Consider the following 24,223-nt stretch of genomic DNA (forward strand, 5'->3'; position numbering starts at 1 on the left):
AGAACAACATCCCCCAACATCCCCCGTTGGAGTTCCACCCTCCATATGTTGGACCGACTATATGAACAGAGAAAGGCAATCAACAATTTATTGATGATCCAAGCGGACAGGAGTACTCCTGTGTGTAACTTTGATGTCAGCCAGTGGCAGTACATGCGTGACACCTGCCAATTGCTCAGGCCCTTTGAGGACACCACGTTATTTGTCTGTCACCAGGAGTACGGGATGAACAAAGTCATTGCACTGCTTCATGTCCTGAAACAGATGGTGGTAACAATGGCTGGTCAGGGGACAGGAGACGTGGCGCCTAGATCTCACGGCCACATGAGCCCTGCGAGGGCTGTCCTGGAAGAGGAGGGGAAGGAGGACATGGGAGCACAGGCAATGTGTAGCAAAATGGGTGGTTTTTCTATTCAGGACAGGAGAGGAGGAGCAGGAGCAGCCAGAGGAGCTACAGGGCGATGAGGAAGACGAGACAGAGGACCCAGACACACCGTGGCAGTATGCAATGGAGATGGAGGCAGGGAGTCGCTCCGAGTCACTTGCACAAATGGCCAGATGCATGCTCACTTGCTTGCATAGTGACAGCCGAATAGTCACCATTCTGCAGAGGCATGACTTCTGGCTCTCCACCTTGTTGGACCCTCACTACTGGTCCAAAATTGGGGCGAGGGAGAGAGGGAGGACAAACTGAACTATTACAGAGACATACTATGTAGTCAGTTGGCTGCTGCCTATCTGCGCCATCGTCCATCCTCTCACAGGTCTGACCGGGGGGGCCCTCTGCGCGCACGTTCCATTGCCATTGCTGCTGGGGAGGGGTGGCAGGAGCAGTTCCAGCTCCATCAGCAGCAGCCTGAGTCTACAGTTGCTAATTAGTAGCTTTCTTCACCCGCATAGTGAAGAAACTACTTACCAGCAGCAGCAGGAAGACCTGGAGCAGGACCTGAATCAGCAGGTGGTTGCATACTTGGAAAGCACCATACCACCCCACATTGGAGATCCGCTAGACTACTGGGCAGCCAAACTCGATTTGTAGCCGCAACTGGCAGAGTTTGCCCTGGAAAAGCTATCCTGCCCGGCCAGTAGTGTGAGCGGATGTTTAGTGTGGCGGGGGCCATATTACCCCAAGGAAAACTCGCCTGTCCACCCAAAATGTGGAGAGACTGACCATTGTCAAGATGAATCAGGCGTGGATCAGCCAGGATTTCCACCCACCAATGCCTGATGCCTCTGATTAGATCATCCATGCCGCCTCACCCAAACCTTGAAAAAAAGAAACCGGTTTCTTCTGGCTTGTTGCCTCAGCTACTACTCTGATGCAGCCACCTGCCTGATGCCACACATCTAATGCCAAGTGCTCCTTCTTTCACCCACCTTCATCAGCGGGTACTGGTATTGCCAGCCACCACCCCACTCTGTCACCGGGTCATTTTTTGGTCTCCTGATGCTGCCATCTCCACACTATGTCACCTTGCCACTCTGTGGTATCCTGATGCTGCTGCCATCTCCACACCATGTCACCTTGCCACTTTGTGGTATCCTCCTGATGCTGCTGCTGTCGCCACCTCCAGACTCGGTCATTGTGCCACTCTGTGGCCTACTCCTGATGCTGCCGCCACCTACAGACTCTGTCATTGTGCCACTCAATGGCCTTTCTTATACTGCTGTCACCTCCTGACTTTGTCATTGTGCCACTCGGTGGCCTTCTCCTGATGCTGATGCCACCTCCAGACTCTGTCATTGGGCCACTCTGTGGTCTCCTCGTGCTGCTTCCACCCTCCCCACTTCACGACTGGTCCACTATTTTGTCTTTTGGCCTAGCTGACCTCATCATTTATTTGACCTTTCTTCTGATCTGTCAAAAGGAAGGAAAAATGAGATGCACAACAGATCTTGTCTGTGTAGCAGCTGTGAGGCCTGTATGGTCCCATCAGAATTGGCTTGTGATTTGGTAGCCAAAAGCAGGAGTGGGTATAAAACACAGAAGACATGCTAATATTCCATTCACATGTCATCTCTGCTTTCGATCCACTCCTGTTTTTGTTCGGCATTAGCAATACTGATGGATTACTGACCAAATGCTGACCGAGTGAAGGCGGATGTTCCACAGACAGGATCCGTTTTTGGGTGTTATTGTTCTGACGGATCAGAGGAAGGGCAAAATAATCAGTGACGTCAACACAAACTTACTGCTGACCCCCTCTCCACTCTGTCCGGGGGGCTCTACTTGTAGAAGCGTTTAATAGAACAGGTTCTGTAGACATCTATGTGGAATCAGCTGACGGCGGTGTAAAAGGACTGTGCCTCTTCTTGGCGCTAACATCGACCTGTAAGGCTGAGTTCATACTTGAGTTATTTGGTCAGTTTTGGCCCCGTGACTGCCCAAAGTGAAGTGTGCAGTCAGTGGCGTACATAGCAAAGATCAAACCAGGCCCCAAACACAGGACAGAAGGGTTTCTGCCTAGACCCCTTTTCAATTACCCTTGGGCCATTTTTTCCACTGTGTCATTTGCTAAAAGATGTTTAGTTAGAGGGTAAAGTCCTGACCAAGTTTTCACCCTCAGTAGAAGAGGGGATGGTCCCAACTGGGCCCCCTCTTGCCCTGGGCCCCATAAAAGTCGCATGGTCTGCCACTAATGTAGTTACGCCCCTGTGTGCAGTGATTGTAAGAGCGACGCCTGTCATTTGCATGTCATCTGGACTCGCAGTATTATTTCACTACCACAGCAGACTCCCTATGCGTGTTACTGCAAGGCACCGTGTTCTACACCACTATAAAGGCACCGTGTTCTACACCGCTATAAAGGCACCGTGTTCTACACCGCTATAAAGGCACCGTGTTCTACCCCGCTATACAGGCACAGTGTTCTACACCTCTATACAGGCACAGTGTTCTACACCGCTATAAAGGCACCGTGTTCTACCCCGCTATACAGGCACAGTGTTCTACACCGCTATAAAGGCACAGTGTTCTACACCGCTATAAAGGCACCGTGTTCTACACCGCTATAAAGGCACCGTGTTCTACACCGCTATAAAGGCACCGTGTTCTACCCCGCTATACAGGCACAGTGTTCTACACCGCTATAAAGGCACCGTGTTCTACACCGCTATAAAGGCACAGTGTTCTACACCGCTATAAAGGCACCGTGTTCTACCCCGCTATAAAGGCACCGTGTTCTACACCGCTATAAAGGCACCGTGTTCTACACCGCTATAAAGGCACCGTGTTCTACACCGCTATAAAGGCACCGTGTTCTACACCGCTATAAAGGCACCGTGTTCTACACCGCTATAAAGGCACCGTGTTCTACACCGCTATAAAGGCACAGCGTTCTACACCGCTATAAAGGCACAGCGTTCTACACCGCTATAAAGGCACCGTGTTCTACACCGCTATACAGGCACAGTGTTCTACACCGCTATAAAGGCACCGTGTTCTACACCGCTATAAAGGCACAGCGTTCTACACCGCTATACAGGCACAGTGTTCTACACCGCTATACAGGCACAGTGTTCTACACCGCTATAAAGGCACCGTGTTCTACACCGCTATAAAGGCACCGTGTTCTACACCGCTATAAAGGCACAGCGTTCTACACCGCTATACAGGCACAGTGTTCTACACCGCTATAAAGGCACCGTGTTCTACACCGCTATAAAGGCACCGTGTTCTACACCGCTATAAAGGCACAGCGTTCTACACCGCTATACAGGCACAGTGTTCTACACCGCTATAAAGGCACCGTGTTCTACACCGCTATAAAGGCACAGCGTTCTACACCGCTATACAGGCACAGTGTTCTACACCGCTATACAGGCACAGTGTTCTACACCGCTATAAAGGCACCGTGTTCTACACCGCTATAAAGGCACGGTGTTCTACACCGCTATAAAGGCACAGCGTTCTACACCGCTATACAGGCACAGTGTTCTACACCGCTATAAAGGCACCGTGTTCTACACCGCTATAAAGGCACCGTGTTCTACACCGCTATAAAGGCTCTCTGCAGACAGGAAATAGCAATTTTTTTTAACTTAATTCATCGAAAATTTATTCGGATGGAAGCAAATTTTTCCTAAATAATTCGCTGAACCAGCAAATCAAATTTTTGAAAGATTTGCTCATCTCTAGCGATGATATTGATGTTGGTGATCATGAAGAGAGGGATGTTAGGGCTGTATTACACCAACAGATTATCTGACCAACTTCTGTTCAATCAGACCAATAGTTGGTGTGTATGAGAAAAGATCTGTGTGTAAACGGCCATCTGACCAATGATTGGTCAGAAAATCAGTAAAATAATCAGTTGATGTAATACAGCCCTTAGGGATCACAGTGGTAATGATGATAGAAATGATCGTTCTGATGGTAGTGATGATGGTGGTTATAGTGATGATTATTGTAATGATTATGTTGGGGGCAGGGGCGTAGCGTGGGGGGGGCCAGGGGGGCCGTTGCCCCGGGCGCCAAACTGCAGGGGGGCGCTCCGGCGCCGGCTGAAAGATTTTATAATGTAAGTTTTAAGTTTTTTTTCAGGTTGCGTTGCGCCGTTGTGGCATGCGGCGCAACGGCCGGCCAGAGAGCTCAGCTGTTTAGTGCGCGCCCGCCCGGCCCTGCCGCCCTGATGCAGATCATGATTCATTCATGATTTGTGCGGTCGCGGCGGGCGCACTACTTACACTAGCAGCTAGAGTCATTACATACATGATTGGCAGCTGGCACCGCCTCCTTCTCCTCGCCGCCTCCTTCTCCTCGCCGCCTCCTTCTCCTAGTGCTAGTGGGTGATGTCATTAGGCTGGCCGCTGGCCTGGCTCCCTCCGGCTCCGCCCACTTTCCAGGCGGGAAACACAGTGCGGAGCGCGGGAGCCAGAGCCAGAAGAAGATTGCCAGGAGGCAGGAGCAGGAGGCGGCGCCGCGGCAGTCAGAGTCACTCACAGCAGCAGTGTGACTAGCAGCAGTGGGCACTGTGTCACACACAGTCACTCCAGACTCCAGTCAAGAAGACAAAGAACTGTTGAGTCTGATGAGTGAGCCCTGAGCCGCCCTAGAAGAGTCCAGAGTGACAGAGTGGAGTCCAGTCCAGACTGAGACTACTACAGAGCAGAGGTAGAAAGGGAGTTAGTGGCACTAGTAGTGACGTGTAGTGATTAAGTTGGGTGGCCATGTAAGGCTACTTTCACACTAGCGTTCGTCGGTCCGCTCGTGAGCTCCGTTTGAAGGGGCTCACGAGCGGACCCGAACGCAGCCGTCCAGCCCTGATGCAGTCTGAATGGAGCGGATCCGCTCAGACTGCATCAGTCTGGCGGCGTTCAGCCTCCGCTCCGCACGGACAGGCGGACAGCTGAACGCTGCTTGCAGCGTTCGGGTGTCCGCCTGGCCGTGCGGAGGCGTGCGGATCCGTCCAGACTTACAATGTAAGTCAATGGGGACGGATCCGTTTGAAGATGCCACAATATGGCTCAATCTTCAAGCGGATCCGTCCCCCATTGACTTTACATTGAAAGTCTGAACGGATCCGCGCAGGCTACTTGCGCACTTGCGAAATTTTTCTAAGTTATTAATGCAGACGGATCCGTACTGAACGGAGCCTCCGTCTGCATTAATATGATCGGATCCGTTCAGAACGGATCCCATCAAGCGCTAGTGTGAAAGTAGCCTTAGCCAGACTGAGCAGCATGCAATAATAATGGTAATAAATCAATGAGTGAAGTGCCAGATCTCTGCCAGGCCAAATAGGTGGTGTGGCAGTCTGGCATTCATGGTTCTGATGTGGCAGCTTCTAGGTATACATTGGGGCCATAATATATAATAATTATATAAGGGGGCCATCATTAATTATACATAGGGGCCATTATATATTATAATTATACAGAGGCTATTAATAATGGGCCCTCTGTATAATTCTAATATATAATGGCCCCCCTGTATAATTATTACCGTAAATATTATGGCCCCACTGTATAACTATAATTTATAGTTATACTGTGGGGCCATAATATATAATAATTATACAAGGGGCCGTTATATATTATACAGAGGGGCCATTATATATAATAATTATACAGGGGGGCCATTATATATTATAATTATACAGGGGGGCCATTATACAGTATATTAGAATTATACAGAGGGCCCATTATCAATAGCCTCTCTGTATAATTATAATATATAATGGCCCCTATGTATAATATATAATGGCCCCTCTGTATAATATATAATGCACCTTTGTATAATTATCATTTATTATGGCCCCTCTGTATAACTATAATATATAATGGCCCCCTGTAGAATATATTATGGCCCCCTTGTATAATTATTATATATTATGGTCCCTCTGTATAACTATAATATATAATGCCCCCCTTGTATATTATATATAGTGACCCCTCTGTAATATTAGGATATATAATGGCCCCCTCTGTATTATTATTATATATAAAATGGCCCCTCTGTATAATTACTATATATAATGACCCCCCCTGTATTATTATAATATATAATGGCCCCCTCCGTATTATTAGGATATATAATGGCCCATTATATATCCTAATATTACAGAGGGGCCATTATATATTATACAGAGGGGGCCATTATATATAAAAATAACTAATAATAATAAAACTCTGCAGAGATGAGACGCGGCTGAAAGAAGGTGTCATGGCGGTCTTATCTCCGAATGAAGACGCTGAGGAAAGTCTACATCACAGGAGACGTCACTGGATGGATGAGGTATGTGGTGCTGTATTCTCCTGTATATTTTGTAGTGATGTATGTAATGTCCAAACACATATTTGTTTCACGGTAGGGTTGGGGGGGTGGATTGAGAATTTGGCCCACCCTGCCGCATCCTGGCCCCAGACTTCAGGTCACACTGTGTGTGTGTTCTGAATTCTGGGGCCTTATACCCATCTACTACATCATCTGTACTTAGAGAGTTACCACCATGTTATCTGTGGTGTTACATAGGTCTACTACATTATCTGTAAAAGGGGCGTGTCCACAGGTTGGGAGGGGGGGCGCAATAAATGGCTCGCCCCGGGTGCTGGCAACCCACGCTACGCCACTGGTTGGGGGTTATATTGATGATGATTTCAATCATGATAATAACATAGTTGATTTTCCCTAAAGTCTTCTGCCTACAGCTGAATTATGAATCCATGTTCTAGGAATCCATAATACCGCCCCTATAGAAATCTATGGCACCATAATCTGCCTCCACATGGCTCTGATTTCATACAGAAACATATGCCATGTGCCGTCAGATGTCATATCACGGAGGTATTCTCGTGAAGTCACCATTTGGCAGCACATGCGGTGCCTGTGCCCCTGTGAAATGAACTATTCATTGAGATGTCTTTGATGTGGCGCCATCTACAGTATGTTAGTATCATTGCTCATCGGCTATTCTGTTTATGAAGATGTTTTATATGAGGTCCTTTACGTACCTTAGTGGCGCCATACATCGCTATTACTGGGTAAGGACGGGCCCCGGCAGCGGAGGAGAGGTTTATGATCAGACCCTTTTTCCTATGAAAAAAAAAAAAAGAGGTCAATGCCGGTCAGTGTCCTTCCAGCTTCCCAGTCTGCACATCTTCCCAGGCTTGTATGGTGGCAGGTACGTGGGGACGTTGATGGAGATGGTGCTCCTGACACCATTTTTCTGGTAGGTCGCCCAAATAATGATGAATTATCATTTCTGTCCTAATGAATCCCCTGATTTCCCGGGGAGTAACCGGCACATCAGACTGTACAGGGTGCCGCAGTGCTGTGTACACTAAACGGGCCACACTCAGCAGAGGAGCTGCCACAACCGTGTAACAAGTGGCTCATTCAGTGTTATGTAAATGAATATAACTTTATAATATATATAAATATATATATATATATACGGTACATTATATAACCAGCTGAAGGACCGGCTTCGCTCGGGTATATTTCATCTATTTCATTTTTGTGTGTGTCGTTAAAAGATATCAACACTATCCACTATAACAGTGACCTCCACAGCGGCCGTCCCTTTATTAGTATCCTTCACAGTACCCCTTCTCCTTAACAGTGATTTCCACAACACCCCGTCCCCTTAACAGTGGCCTCTACAGCAATCTGCCCCTTAACACTGACCTCCATAGCGGACCGTCCCCTTAACTGTCACCTCCACAGCAGCCTGCCACTAGTGTGACTGGAGGTCTGGTTTTAGGCCGGACAGTCCAGCTCTCAGTCTCCCTGTCCTCCGTCCTGGACGGACACAAGGATGTCCTTTTGAACAGCTCACTCTTAGACAGCAGCACTGTGCTGTCTAAGCGTGAGCTGCAGGAAGAAAGTCACCGTCGCTCCCACCAGTGCAGCTGACAGAAGTTAATTTTTTACCTTCATTTTTTTAATCCGTGTTGGCTGCGGAGTGTGAGGGGTGTGGCCTAACTGGGTCAGGGGCGTGACTAAGCAGGCCTGGGGGCGGGGTTTCTAAGTCTGTCTTTTGAGGGTGGCCTGAATGGCCACCCTACCTGCCCCCTTGACTGTGACCTCCACAGCACTACGCTCCCTTAACACTGTCATCCACAGCACCCTGCCCCTTTAAAGCTGATCTACAGCAGTGAAGAAAAATGGCTGGGTTGTTATGGAAACCTGGTGTAAAACTATGTGTATGTGGAGACTAAGGGCCTGCGAGCTTCTATTGGCTGATAAAGGGACATGTGACCATGTGAATGGCAGGCTTCTATTGGCTAATGCATTTTCTGGGAATATCTCAGGAACCGCATGTGCTAGAGAGCTGAGACCTGGCCTAAAACCTCCCCGGACACCTGATGTACCTGTGTGCTAAATGCCGTGATTGTAAGTGCGACGGAGCAGATTCCTATAGCGAACATACACACATACACTCAGCTTTATATATTAGATATTATAAGCTATTTCCAAGATCTACTCTTGCAGACATTAAATTAGGACACTTAATCCCATCGTTATGACATAGCTACTACTGCTCTCATCAGAGACCTAGATATAGACACATAGCTAGTCCTGATCTCAGCTGAGATGTAGATACAATTGTATCCAGTGTAGACAATGCTCTGTGAGATACACAACAATAGCGGCTACACTAATCTCTTTGCTACCATGTATCAGTGCAGGCTGTTTATCTCCCAGAGCATTATCTACACTGGATACAATTGTATCCACTTCTCAGCTGAGATCAGGACTAGCTACATACAGGGTTTACTGTCTGAATGTAAACTAGAGTGTTCTCATTCACTGACAGAAGGCAGAGATAGAGTATTAATAATAGTGAGGCATTAAAGCGTAAAGTGCATTACAAAACTGTAAAACATTTCTCTACATTAAGATACAGTATGAGATCAGCAGTGTATGGAGCAGGGACACCACAGCGCTACATACTGGCTGTTCTTGGTACTGCAGCTTAGATCCTATTACGGCCAAGTAATTATGTGAAAAGGTAACTGGAAATACAACCCTCCCACCCCTCCGTACCTCTCCACCATTCTAGGTAACACAATCCGGGTCATCTGAAAAACACAACAAACAGGAGAAATGTAAGAGCAAGACAGAGGAATATCACCCTGCAGGAGGAGGAGCCAACTCATAGCTCCTTCTATATGTATCACCCTGCAGGAGGAGGGGCAGACTCATAGCTCCTTCTATATGTATCACCCTGCAGGAGGAGGAGCCAACTTATAGCTCCCTCATATATGTATCACCCTGCAGGAGGAGGAGCATACTCATAGCTCCTTCTATATGTATCACCCTTCAGGAGGAGGAGCAGACTCATAGCTCCTTCTATATGTATCACCCTGCAGGAGGAGGGGCAGACTCATAGCTCCTTCTATATGTATCACCCTGCAGGAGGAGGAGCAGACTCATAGCTCCTTCTATATGTATCACCCTGCAGGAGGAGGAGCAGACTCATAGCTCCTTCTATATGTATCACCCTGCAGGAGGAGGGGCAGACTCATAGCTCCTTCTATATGTATCACCCTGCAGGAGGAGGGGCAGACTCATAGCTCCTTCTATATGTATCACCCTGCAGGGGGAGGAGCAGACTCATAGCTCCTTCTATATGTATCCCCCTGCAGGAGGAGGAGCAGACTCATAGCTCCTTCTATATGTATCACCCTGCAGGAGGAGGGGCAGACTCATAGCTCCTTCTATATGTATCACCCTGCAGGAGGAGGGGCAGACTCATAGCTCCTTCTATATGTATCACCCTGCAGGAGGAGGAGCAGACTCATAGCTCCTTCTATATGTATCACCCTGCAGGAGGAGGAGCAGACTCATAGCTCCTTCTATATGTATCACCCTGCAGGAGGAGGGGCAGACTCATAGCTCCTTCTATATGTATCACCCTGCAGGAGGAGGGGCAGACTCATAGCTCCTTCTATATGTATCACCCTGCAGGAGGAGGAGCAGAATCATAGCTCCCTTCTATATGTATCACCCTGCAGGAGGAGGAGCAGACTCATAGCTCCTTCTATATGTATCACCCTGCAGGAGGAGGGGCAGACTCATAGCTCCTTCTATATGTATCACCCTGCAGGAGGAGGGGCAGACTCATAGCTCCTTCTATATGTATCCCCCTGCAGGAGGAGGAGCAGACTCATAGCTCCTTCTATATGTATCACCCTGCAGGAGGAGGGGCAGACTCATAGCTCCTTCTATATGTATCACCCTGCAGGAGGAGGGGCAGACTCATAGCTCCTTCTATATGTATCACCCTGCAGGAGGAGGAGCAGACTCATAGCTCCTTCTATATGTATCACCCTGCAGGAGGAGGGGCAGACTCATAGCTCCTTCTATATGTATCACCCTGCAGGAGGAGGGGCAGACTCATAGCTCCTTCTATATGTATCACCCTGCAGGAGGAGGAGCAGACTCATAGCTCCTTCTATATGTATCACCCTGCAGGAGGAGGAGCAGACTCATAGCTCCTTCTATATGTATCACCCTGCAGGAGGAGGAGCAGACTCATAGCTCCTTCTATATGTATCACCCTGCAGGAGGAGGGGCAGACTCATAGCTCCTTCTATATGTATCACCCTGCAGGAGGAGGGGCAGACTCATAGCTCCTTCTATATGTATCACCCTGCAGGAGGAGGGGCAGACTCATAGCTCCTTCTATATGTATCACCCTGCAGGAGGAGGGGGAGACTCATAGCTCCTTCTATATGTATCACCCTGCAGGAGGAGGAGCAGACTCATAGCTCCTTCTATATGTATCACCCTGCAGGAGGAGGGGCAGACTCATAGCTCCTTCTATATGTATCACCCTGCAGGAGGAGGGGTAGACTCATAGCTCCCTTCTATATGTATCACCCTGCAGGAGGAGGAGCAGACTCATAGCTCCTTCTATATGTATCACCCTGCAGGAGGAGGAGCAGACTCTTTACCTATAGTACTATGATAAGGATACTTACATGCACCATGGATAGTACATTGCAGTTCATGATGTCGCTTAGCCTCTGAAAATTAAGCAAATGGAATATCTCAGTATTTAGGTATACGCAATATGACATTTCTGATTGCAATCCATCCTATCAGGGGTCAATAATCAGTGTTATTGAGGGAGTGATAATCATGATTATATATCCATCGGATGCTGGAAGATTTTATCTCTGAAGCCTGCAGAATAGTGATTACAGCTCTGGAGTATAATACAGGATGTAACTCAGGATCAGTACAGGATGAGTAATGTATGTAGACAGAGGCAACAACTATTCTAGTGTAACAGGGACGGTCTAGGGAAAGAATAGTAATAAATGTGTGTACATTTTAGGGACTTTGATCAGGGAAAGCTTCGGTGCAGCGAGGGGCTGCTGCAACACGTCATTCTAGCGGTTCTGCATCACAAAACCAACCACCTGCAAAGACAGCCTTTTTGTTCAAAACCTCAACTTTCTACGTAAGCTTATTATCAGCACAGCACCCCAACAGCATTCTGCTGCAAACGCTGATGATGTTTTATACATTTTTGTCTAATGTTGACCAAGTGCTATTTGATACCTAGTGGAAAAAACATATACCACATTGTTTTATCTAGAGATGAGCCAATCAAAGTTGACAAAATGGAATTTAATGCGAATTTCACAAAAAGCGTCCCCTGTAGAAGCGTCCCCTGGGCAGCAGGGCTAGATAGGTAATTGGTAGTGAGAGTAGCTTGTAAGCTGTCTGTTTGCTGTTTAGCTCATTCTGTGTCTATGCAAAATTCCTGTACCATTGTTGCTGATTTATGTACACCTGTTCATACCATTCCTGTATTTGTCCCATTGGTGCCTCTGGTGCGGTGCTACTGTACTGTTAATCAGATTTTCCAGCAGTTTCATTTTGCTCCTTAATAAAGCCGGTTTATGCTTCAGTCTCCTTGTCTGCTGTACTGTACTTGAATCCTGCCTTGCAGTCTCTTCCTCTTCTGACCGTTACAATGCAACCAGTTTTGTGGTGTATTTAGTTGATATAAAAGTACATCCATTCCTTTTTAATTCTGGGATGAAATTGTGTTCTGCAACAAACTGTTTTGGGGTGTATTTAGTGTATATATAAGTACTTGCGCTCTGGCATGCTGCATGGGTGAAGAAAGCACGCTCCTCAAGCTTAAGAAGAAAAAAGATACTAGAGGTGATCCCACCATTAAGGCCGAAATGGGTTAGCTGCCGAGGCTGCAGTTCGCCAAAGCAGAATCACTCTCTACACACTTTTAGGGTGGTCAAATTCTTTTACACTTAATTTGATGTCTCAATCAGTAGTTTCGGAGTTGGTGTGAAATAGCGGCCCGATACTACACACTTTAGGGTGAGTTCACACTTCAGTTATTTGATCAGTTATTACTATCATTTTTTGTGAGCCAAAACCAGAAGTAAAGCCTACTCCGAGATAAGGTGTAATGGAAAGATCTGCACCTATTCTGTGTTTTTGACCCAGACCTGGTTTGATACTACACATTATAGGGTTATTCTGACTCAGATTGTTACCTAGTGAGACCCCCATGCCTGGCCTGTATGAGCAGGTATAATCACTGCGGACAATCCTTATCAGATAGCTTGAACTCACCAACACCAAGTTTATATGTGTAAGTTGCTTTATTCTGTAAGCCAGATAACAGAGTACAGCAGAACAGATGGATTCTGGTATTGTGCGGTCAAAAGATGATGCTTTTGTAAGCTTCCATGAGAATACATGTGTACCTGTTCAATGCCTGAAGCAGTATGGAGAAACAGGAAGTGAGGTACACAGAAGGGGTGGAGCAATGAAATGAATGACAGATATCACAAACAGAAAAACAAGCGCATTACCAAAAACGGTTACTGGATGGGAGCATATGACCAAATATAGAATATATGAATAGTTCAACGAATTTAAACTATATAAATTTTAACTGCTTAGCAGCACAAGGGTGTTCAAATTCTTTTACACTTAATTCTATGATCTTTTACCTTTGCCATTAATGTTACAGTACAGTATGTCTGACAGACAGGTGAGAAGGAGAGATCCGCTGCTTCCTCCGGTAGGCAGGCAAGTATCGACAATGATAGTCGTGTGGGAGCTGGTGTTGCGAGGGGTCAGGCACGTGGCTCTGAGACTGTGAGGGTGACATCAGTGACGTACAGGCAGTGTTGGACGATAATGTGGCCAATTGCCAGTGGGAGCCGGGTAATTGAGAGGGCTTCTTCATCATCATCATCATCATTATCAGGAGAAGAGGGTGGCAGCTTGCACGTGAGGCAGCGGCTGAGCCAGCAGGGTGGTAGCGTGGCCGTGAGTCAGCAGGGTGGCAGCAGTGTGAGATCTGTGGCCAAAAGTTCCCGGGGTAGACCGCCTGCCAAGCAGAAGCCTATCTGTCTGGAAAGAAGTAGCGGTGTACGGCTTCACAGAGGCAGTGGTAGCAGGCAGTCAGCATGATGACTCATGCGATTCCTTCTCTCACCACTCTGTGATAGTGTTGACTCCTCATGCGATTCCCAACCTCACTACTCTGTGACTGGGCCACTGTGCTGGCTTCTCATGCGGTTGCCACCTTAGCACTCGATCATGTTGGCACTACTTGTTTCAGAACAGGTTGAATCACTGCCATGCTGTGTTATAGCTGATCGGACTGGGCAAGAGTAGCCATACAACGATCAGTTGAGAAAGTGCATCGAAAAGCAGTCTCCCAATCAACTCCAATTGGGCAAGGTGATCAACAACAATCGCAGAAACATTGTAGCCGCCCTGCATTCGGGGAAAATAACACATGCTCTCTGCATGGTGCATGTGATTAATTTAGTCGTGCATTGCTTTTTGAAAAATTATACTGTCTTGCATTGGTTGCTGCTCATGTACAGGAGACTGTCCTCGCAGTTCAGCCATTCGTTTGTGCAGAAGAATGCCCTCCAGGACTTGCAGCGACAGAATGGCCGGCCATTGCACTGCTTGATCCTCGACATTCCAAATTGCTAGGATTCCACCTTGCATATGCTAGAGCATCTGTAGGAGTAGTATAAAGCCATTAATGATTTCATCTTGCATGAGACCACCTCAGCAGGCAGCATTTGTTTCAAGGTAAAGGCAGAGGCAGCTGATTAGAGAGGTGTGCTTCATGCTCAGGCCCTTCGAAGAGTCCATCAGATTTGTTATTGGAGACAACTGTGGCATCAACGATATTTATCTTAGAGCAAACGCTCATGCTGATGCAACAAGGGACAATGGCAGGAGAAGAACAGCTTACTCATTTTGCAGGCCGGAGAAGGAGGAGGAGAAGGATGAGGAGCTATCACCTGAGGAGGATATGAGAAGTGGTTCGTGGAAGGAGAGCAGTAGGCTGCTGATGATGATCATGACAACCAATCATCTCAGTGGGAGATGAAGCCAGAAAGAACCGAGTCCTCTGGTATGCTGGCCAGATTTGCCAACTGTATGCGTTTGAATACACAATGAAAGGGGCATCATTCACATCAAACTGATTACTAGATAGTCATGCTTTTAAACCCTCGCTTTCAAGGAAAAATGGGGGAATGTTTTCCTTCTTCCAAAAGGGAGGTCAAATTACATTATTACCAGGAAATGCTGTGTAAACAGCTTGCTGCAGTTTTCGGTGAGAAGATGCCTGCTGACAGCATGAATGACCGGGATGCCCCTCAATGAACCCCCACCCGCACTGTCAACCATCTAATGCCATCTCCACTAACACAAGCAGCAGAGGCCACGGCCGCCGCAGCAGCAAGTTCAGTATGATTAACATGATAGATTAACAGAGATGTACCACCTCAACACCCAGGTTCAGTTCCACATGGACCCTGCCTTTCTCCGGCTCATACCATGTTGCCTGACCCCATTACTCCTGCCACCTCTGCATCTTCTATTCCCTGCTAGTGATGAGCGGCAGGTGCCATATTCGATTTCGACAAAATTCGCGAATATTCGATAGAATATTCGTTTTATATTCGTCGAAATCGAATATTCGTCATTATTCTTGTTATCGCGATTAATATGCGATTTAAATAATCAAATTTCGATTTTAACTTAAAGGCTACTTGTCAGGAAGCAGGGGGTGTTACCCCTACTCTGGGACCACGGGCACGGCGCAGGGCACGGGTTCCCCTTCAGCTCGGTAGAACACCTGGTGCCCGAGGTGCGGGTGCACGGCGTGTGCGCAGTACACAGGCTGTTCGCACATTTCCGGGTGCATAGAGTTCCTGCATTATCCGGCTGTCAGGTGTGAGCCTTGCTGAGGGAGATTCCCAGTACACACCTTCCACCTTCCTCGCCTGCCATTGGTTCCTGGGGAGGGTGGTTCGTACCTTCCCTGGCTATAAAGACCTGGCCTGAGCTCTGGTTCATTGCTGAGTTATTCCACCTTATGGTGAACACCTAGCCTCCCTGCAGATCCTTCTATTGCCTGTTGTTTCTTTGTATCCTTCCCGGCTACTGACCCCTGGACTGTCTTCCGCCTTGAACCTTCACTGCCTGCCTCGACCCGGATTGGACATTGACTACCCCTCTTGGATTATCCCTAAACTTGTACCGCATTCTGGGCTGTCAGCTGCTTACTGCCAGTGGGTTCCTCATCCCACTACTGGCTCCCTGGGAGGTTCGTGACATAATAACTCAGCCTTCACCATGGAACCCGCAAAAGCAGTGGATCCCATGACGGCCATGACCCAGCAACTTAACCTCATGACGCAGGCCTTTCAGGAGATGCAAGCGAGTCATGAGCACCTGCTGCAGAGGGTTGCCACACAGGAGCAGCGCATCGCAGAGCGCACCGCGCTACCACCCTCGCCTCCCCCTACGCCGGCGCGCACCCTGGAAGTGGTCTCTAGCGAGCCGTCAGTCAGCCTCCCTGAGCGGTTTTCAGGAGATCGGAGGAAGTACCGCTCCTTCATCATCTCCTGCGAGCTGTTGTTTTCCCTGAAGCCACGTACATATGCCACGGACTTCGTCAAGGTACGCACGGCAATTTCCTTGCTCTCAGGGCCTCCCCAGACCTGGGCGCACCAACTCCTACTAGCCGATGACCCAGTGCTGGCATCTTGGAAGTCCTTTGCCGCAGCTATGCAAAGACTTTATGATGACCCCCTGCGTTCTTCAACCGCCAGGGGTACCTTGCGCACCCTCCGCCAGGGCAGACGTCCAGTGGAGGATTACATCATGGAATTCCGTGAGGTAGCCCCGGATACGGGCTTGAACGAGGTGGCCTTGATTGACCAATTCCGCATCGGTTTGTCCGAGCAGCTCAAGGATGAGCTCGCCCGCATTGGGGTGCCGGGCTCCTTGGGGGGCCTGATGGACTCAGTAACCCACCTGGATCGCCGCTTTCGGGAAAGACGACAGGAGCGACAACAGACCCCGCCTCTAACGGAGCGCCGGTCGGAACCCTTAAGGCTTCCTGTTCCTGTGGCAGCAGACGGTAACCAGGAGGAGCCGATGCAGATCGGGGCTGTTCGGGATCCCCTGTCCACGGTGGAGAGAACCAGGAGAAGAACCTTGCATCTGTGTTTATATTGCGCAAAACCGGGCCATTTCCTGAAGGACTGTCCCATCAAACCTCCCGAAGGTAGGCCGGAGACACCCACGGTATGCATTAACCTACCTATGTATAACAACTCGTCTCATCTCACCATCCCTGTTTCCCTGCAGCTGGGCAACAACAATATTGATCTCTCTGCCATCATTGATTCGGGCGCAAGCAGCTGTTTTATGGACAAGGATCTGGCTTCCCAACTAGGCATCCCGTTGCGCCCTAAGAAGAACCCATCCCAGCTGCATCTGGTGGATGGCAGCACCCTAAAGACGGGACCTATCGCCATGGAATCACATCCCTTGTTCCTCCGCATCGGCCTTTACCATTCCGAGAAGATCGTGTGGGACATCGTGCCTTCCCCCTTGTTTCCAGTCATTTTAGGCATCCCCTGGCTTAGGAGACACAACCCCACGATTAACTGGACCTCTGGCTCCATCACCTTCACGCCCCCCTCCGGTTCTCCTGTTCACGCGTCTCCGGCTCCAAGCCCTCCTGCGGTTCTGGGCACCGTTGAACACAGACTACCTGACAAATATCGGGACTATGCAGACGTTTTTGAAAAAAAAGGAGCAGACGCCTTGCCGCCACACAGGCCTTATGATTGCCCCATTGACCTGCTCCCTGGAGCCCCACTGCCGTACGGGCGCTTGTACAATCTGTCCGAACCCGAGACCAGGGCCCTGAAGGACTACATAGAGGAGAGCCTAGCGAAGGGGTTCATCCGTCCCTCGACCTCTCCAGTTGGGGCCGGCATCTTCTTTGTGGGGAAAAAAGATGGGGGTCTCCGGCCCTGTGTCGATTACCGGGCCCTGAACGACATCACCAAGAAAAACCGGTACCCACTCCCTCTCATTCCCGACTTGCTGGACAGAGTCAAGGATGCCCGTTTCTTCACCAAGATCGACCTCCGTGGGGCCTACAATCTGATTCGTGTCAGGGAGGGGGATGAGTGGAAGACAGCATTCCGCTCACGGTTTGGGCACTACGAGTACCTTGTCATGCCCTTCGGGCTCTGTAACGCCCCTGCCACATTTCAGTGCTTCATCAATGACGTCTTCCGTGACCTGTTGGATACCCATGTTGTGGTATATCTGGACGATATCCTTGTCTTCTCCAGATCACTGCCACAACACGAACGGCATGTCAAATCGGTGCTCCAGCGTCTGCGGACCCACAGTCTCTATGGCAAGCTTGAAAAAAGCACCTTCGAAGTCTCGTCCATTGAGTTCCTGGGCTACATCCTATCCCCAGGTCGAGTGGAGATGGACCCCAGGAAGATCCAGGCCGTCCAGAATTGGCCTGTCCCCCGCAATCGGCGGATGGTGCAGCAGTTCATTGGTTTTGCCAATTTTTACCGCCGATTCATTCGGAACTTTTCAGCGATCTGCGCTCCCATCACTGCTCTGACCAGGAGCAACACCCTGTTTGAATGGACCCCGAAGGTCCAACAGGCATTCCAGCACCTTAAGAGGCTGTTCACACAGGCACCTATACTGGTACAACCGGACGCCTCTTGCCCGTTTTTTCTGGAGACCGATGCCTCCGAGGGGGCTATCGGGGCTGTCCTCTCCCAGGTCCAAGGGGAGAAGCAGCTTCTCCATCCCGTTGCCTTTTATTCCCGCAAACTCACCGGGGCCGAACGCAACTATGATGTGGGTGAGAGGGAGCTGCTCGCTATCAAGGACGCCCTGGAGGAATGGAGACATTTGCTGGAAGGAGCCGAAAACCCTGTGGTGGTGTACACAGACCATCGCAACCTCGAATATCTCCGCAGTGCCAAGCGACTGCGTCCTCGACAAGCCAGGTGGGCTCTCTTTTTCTCCCGTTTTCGCCTCCAGATTACCTATCGACCGGGATCCAAGAACGGCAAGGCTGATGCCTTGTCCCGTATGTGCTCCTCCGAGGCCGATCCTGCACCTCCGGAACCGATCCTGCCAGCCGCATACTTTCTAGCCACCCAACACTCCTTGATCGAGAGGATCCGACGGGCCAGCATGCCAGCTTCAGAGGAGGCAGCCCATCTGCCAATGAAGCAGGGGCTTTGTTACCACCAACAGTGGATCTACGTCCCAGTCTCCCAGCGACTGCCTGTACTACAGCATCACCATGACCACCCCACAGCAGGCCACCGAGGTAGGCGCAACACCATGGAATGCATCCTACGTCAGTTTTGGTGGCCCTCTTTGGCAGCCGACGTACGCTCCTTCATAGAGTCTTGTTCCGTGTGTGCACTCTACAAACGTCCCACCTCAAAACCTGTTGGGTTATTACAGCCTCTGCCAGTGCCAACCCTTCCATGGCGCAACATAGCCATGGATTTCATTGTGGACTTACCGCCTTCACAAGCCTGTACCACCATCATGGTGGTGGTGGACAGATGTACCAAGATGTCCCACTTCATTCCGACCTCCGGTCTCCCGACGGCCCAAAAAACCTCAGAGTTGTTCCTCCAACACGTGTTCCGGTTGCACGGGCTCCCTGATTCCATCGTCTCAGACCGGGGCTCACAATTCACCTCCCGCTTTTGGACCCAGTTTTGCCGTAGCCTTCATATCACTCGCAGCCTGTCTTCTGCCTATCACCCCCAGTCCAATGGGCAGACCGAAAGGACCAACCAAACTCTCGAACAGTTCCTTCGCTGTTACACATCCCATCTACAAGACGACTGGGTGAGCCATCTCCCCTTCGCGGAATTTTCCTTCAACAATCAGCTTCATTCCTCCACCGGGCTCTCACCATTCTATGCCAACTATGGCTATCATCCCGCAACTCTCCCGGATCTCCCCCTTGATGTCCCAGTGCCTGAAGTGGCTCAACGGCTCCGGCTCCTACGAGAACTGAGGCGGACCCTAACGCAACAACTCCAGGCCGCTCAGCAGCGGCACAAGATGCAGGCAGACCGTAGACGCACAGAATTCCCCAGGTACAAAGACGGGGACAAGGTGTGGCTTTCCACACAGCACCTCAAGCTGTCCTGTCCCTCCCGAAAACTGGGACCCCGTTACCTTGGTCCTTTTGAGATCGTGAGTATGGTCAACAACGTTGCAGCCAAGCTCCAGTTGCCTACTTCCCTGGGAATCCACCCGGTATTCCACGTGTCCTTGTTGAAACCACACCGTGCCAACCCATTCCCGGACCGGGCACCTGCTCCACCACCTCCCATCCAGGTGAATAACGATGATGAGTATGAAGTCCAGGAGATCCTGGACTCCCGCCGCCGGCGTGGGGTCCTGGAGTATCTCATCCACTGGAAGGGGTACGGTCCCGAGGAGCGTTCCTGGGAGCCCTTGGGGAATGTCCATGCGGCCGCCAAGGTGCGGGCGTTCCATCGGGCTCACCCCGAGAGGCCTTCCCAGGGTCGCGTCCGGAGGCCGCTCCTTGGTGGGGGGCTCTGTCAGGAAGCAGGGGGTGTTACCCCTACTCTGGGACCACGGGCACGGCGCAGGGCACGGGTTCCCCTTCAGCTCGGTAGAACACCTGGTGCCCGAGGTGCGGGTGCAAGGCGTGTGCGCAGTACACAGGCTGCTCGCACATTTCCGGGTGCATAGAGTTCCTGCATTATCCGGCTGTCAGGTGTGAGCCTTGCTGAGGGAGATTCCCAGTACACACCTTCCACCTTCCTCGCCTGCCATTGGTTCCTGGGGAGGGTGGTTCCTACCTTCCTGGCTATAAAGACCTGGCCTGAGCTCTGGTTCATTGCTGAGTTATTCCACCTTATGGTGAACACCTAGCCTCCCTGCAGATCCTTCTATTGCCTGTTGTTTCTTTGTATCCTTCCCGGCTACTGACCCCTGGACTGTCTTCCGCCTTGAACCTTCGCTGCCTGCCTCGACCCGGATTGGACATTGACTACCCCTCTTGGATTATCCCTAAACTTGTACCGCATTCTGGGCTGTCAGCTGCTTACTGCCAGTGGGTTCCTCATCCCACTACTGGCTCCCTGGGAGGTTCGTGACACTACTCTCCTATTGAAATCGCAATTCGATTTTTTTTCAAGTTATAATAATCGAATTTCGATTTTAACTTAGCACTGCTATATGCCATATTAGGCTAACTAATATGGCATATAGCAGTGCTAAGTTAAAATCGAAATTCGATTATTATAACTTGAAAAAATCGAATTGCGATTTCAACGTAATTCTCAAATCCGACAGTACATTCTAGTATATGGAGATGTTCCCATGGTGATGGGGACGCTCCATGAGCATGGAAGTCGGCAGAAGCGGCAATGGGCACTGACTGGAGCAGCCAGGAAGCCAGGAATCCAACGGACAGGTAAGAACAACTTTAGGGAAGTGGGAAAGAAAAAAATATAACAATAAAAAAAAAAAAAAAAAAAAAGAATATTCGAAATATCGAATTTATATCACTATATTCGAAATATTCGCGAATTAGCGAAGTGCCGATATTCGCGAAAAAAAATCGATATTCGAATATTCGTGCTCAACACTATTCCCTGCTGCTAATCCACTACTTTCTCTTCCATTACCCCTACTGCCACTGCAATTACCCCTACACAGTCACCGCTGCTACTACTCCTACCCCTAAACTGACACACATACTGCTTTGTCTGTACCATGCTGTGCTGCTACTGCTGCTTCTACTATTGTGGCCACATGTCGTTATTACCCTACCCTTCCATATCCACACTGCACTGCTGCAGCTCCCAGTTAAAAGGTAGAATTTTTCCAGGCTTTCCTCTGACAATAAACACTTGTGCGGGTTTAAGTTCCGGCATAGTGAGCCATTCTTTCTTCTGACATTAAGGTGTGTGTATAAACAGTAGTGTTGAGCGTGAATATTAGAATAGCGAATTTTAATTGCGAATATCGGCACTTAGAGAATTTGCGAATATTTAGAATATAGCGGTATATATTCGTAAAATCTAATATTCTTTTTTTTTCTTCTTTTTTTAAGACAGTACACATCAGGTGATCACCCCCCCCCCCCCCTTCTTCTAGCTTGAGGGCCAATAAGAAGGCTTTGTCTGAGCTTAGCAACATCCCTAGCAACCAATAGAAAAGTTGCCTACCCCTTACTATTGCCGAAAATTTGCAAGCGCAAATATATTTGAGCACTCTATCTGCATATAAAGCTATTCTAATGTTCTGCCGAGCCAACCATTTTATCCAGTCTCAGGAAACTTTTACCAGCTTGAAAAATGTAGCATAAGTGACCCACCCCTGTATTTTGCGTGCTTTACGTGAATATTGCATTGACGATTTTCGCAATCAAGAATATAATCTCGAATTTGCAAATATATGACAAATATTCTACAAAATATTTTCGTGAAATATTGCAAATTTATTTATTTATTGCCCCTGCCGCTCATCACTAATAAACAGCAGCTGGAACCTTAGTCCCAACAAGCCACAGTTTTTTTCCCATAAAGCCCTCTGCTCCTGATAGGGGACAATTTGTGGAAGCTTTCTAATATGAAAGAGCATAACACATGTGACAGTGCAGTATATTTCTAAACACGCTGTATGATTACACCATCAAACGTGCGTTGACCAATAGCTATGTATGTCAGTATCACTCAGACATTATTTGCTATTGCTGTCATTGAGTTCAAGACCTTAAAAAATAGGCGAGGGGGTTAACAAAAAGAGAACATCTTTTAATATAAAAGATGAGTCTTAGGAGACTGGAGGATGTTATATATACCAATTTTCAGACCAATAAGAGGAATTTGATTCACGATGAATCAATTGGGGTCAGAACGTAACTTTTTGAAATATTTGCCAAATCAGACATGAAGAAAATTTCAAGAAGTTTTCTTATCTCTAATTCCTATCTTTCACTCTGGCATTACCATACTGTATGTATTTTAGATCAACAGTTAGGAATCTCTCACTATACATTACACAGATTTTCTCAGTAATCATGTATCATGGAGCTCACCTTGTTAATATCAGGGACCTCAAGAAATCTGCATACGTCAGGGTGGTAATTCATCCCAACATTGTTTACTGTTAGAAGAAAAAAACACTGGTGAAGGTCTGTCCTGTAGAGTGTCCAGCTCTGTGGTCACAGTTTCCATCAACTACTGTATTTCAGACATTTCTAATAGTAAGAACAGTGTAGTCTGCAGAAATGTTCTTGCCGATACAGATTCCAGAATCATGAAGGAACCCGCTATTGTCCTGTTAGGGTTAGGTAGGTAGACATGAAATCATAACCAAATCTGTAGAGTGCTCAGATAACCAAATGTGTTTCGGGCAGGCATACTGTCTTTGGGTCTAACAAAGATTGGGCATATTGGATTTTCATGAATCAATCCAGGAGTGGCCACAAACTACAAGAATGACCCAAGGGGCCTAGAACTCCCAAAACAAGTCCTTCCAGGCTCATCTAAGAGTAATGTTCATGACCCCATAATAGGAATAAGACTGGGCAAACACATTAATACTTGTCATGTACAGCAAGAAAATTGCTAGACAATTCCAGGGTTCTTTGGGATAATGTTCTAATGATGGAAGAGTCAGGTGTGGAGCTCTTTGGTCTTATGTTTGGTGTTGGGAAATAAGTTGGAACATTGAACTTAGGCTCCATTTAATTTCTACGGTTGTACCTAAAATTCCGATATCCAGGTCCTTCAATGCCTTCTCCACCTTTGGATAAATCTCAGGCCCTCCCGTGAAGTCAACTGGAATGATCTTAGTTTTTCGTCGGCTTTCTTTTTCTATGGATATAAGACATGTATAAAGATTAGGTCTTTCCTCTCAATAATTGAAGTCTTGTATCTAAATGCAGATGTTGGTAAGACCTTCTTGCCCCTCACCTATCTCCTGAGCAACTTTTTGTAACTTCTCTGCATTCCTACTGATGAGAACGACATCGAAGCCTCTCCTGGCCAACTACAGGGAAGACATAGAAGTATGAGACAGATATAAGAGATAGATAATTAGACTGATAGACCACAGGCTACTGACCTCCTTTGCGTAAGACTTCCCGATTCCATCTGTCGCTCCAGTTACCACTGTGGGAGAAGTGAACAGACCATAGTTATTTGGAATATACTTTATGTTTCAGATACTTATTTTCAGGATCTCTGCTTGATATCAGTGAATGGAAACATACATTGACTTAGCCCATATGGACAACCCAAACTACTGCCATAGTTGGAAGGCTTTACCATCCAGATTATGACACATGACTAGTGCTTTTATGGGTAAAAAGGGTGTCTCTTGCTGTCAGTTGACCTTTGGTTC

At 48.3% G+C, this 24,223-nt stretch overlaps 1 protein-coding gene across 2 annotated transcripts in view; it reads right to left on the bottom strand.

Annotated features, from left to right (window-relative positions):
- Positions 1-24,223, bottom strand: part of LOC122924092 (very-long-chain 3-oxoacyl-CoA reductase-B-like) — a 111,079-nt gene that overhangs the window by 71,029 nt on the left and 15,827 nt on the right. The window contains exons 2-8 of one of the 2 annotated variants that reach the window (XM_044275017.1): positions 23,945-23,991; positions 23,794-23,869; positions 23,584-23,694; positions 22,914-22,981; positions 11,431-11,475; positions 9,491-9,525; positions 7,453-7,534 (exon numbers count right to left, since the gene is read on the bottom strand). The exons of the other annotated variant lie outside the window; for it this stretch is intronic. Coding sequence (XP_044130952.1) covers positions 7,453-7,534; positions 9,491-9,525; positions 11,431-11,475; positions 22,914-22,981; positions 23,584-23,694; positions 23,794-23,869; positions 23,945-23,991 — 464 coding nt within the window. The remainder of the gene's footprint in view (positions 1-7,452; positions 7,535-9,490; positions 9,526-11,430; positions 11,476-22,913; positions 22,982-23,583; positions 23,695-23,793; positions 23,870-23,944; positions 23,992-24,223) is intronic. 2 annotated transcript variants of the gene reach the window in all.

The sequence above is a fragment of the Bufo gargarizans genome, unplaced genomic scaffold (genome assembly GCF_014858855.1).
Source record: "Bufo gargarizans isolate SCDJY-AF-19 unplaced genomic scaffold, ASM1485885v1 original_scaffold_2225_pilon, whole genome shotgun sequence".
Classification (NCBI taxonomy): Eukaryota; Metazoa; Chordata; class Amphibia; order Anura; family Bufonidae; genus Bufo; species Bufo gargarizans.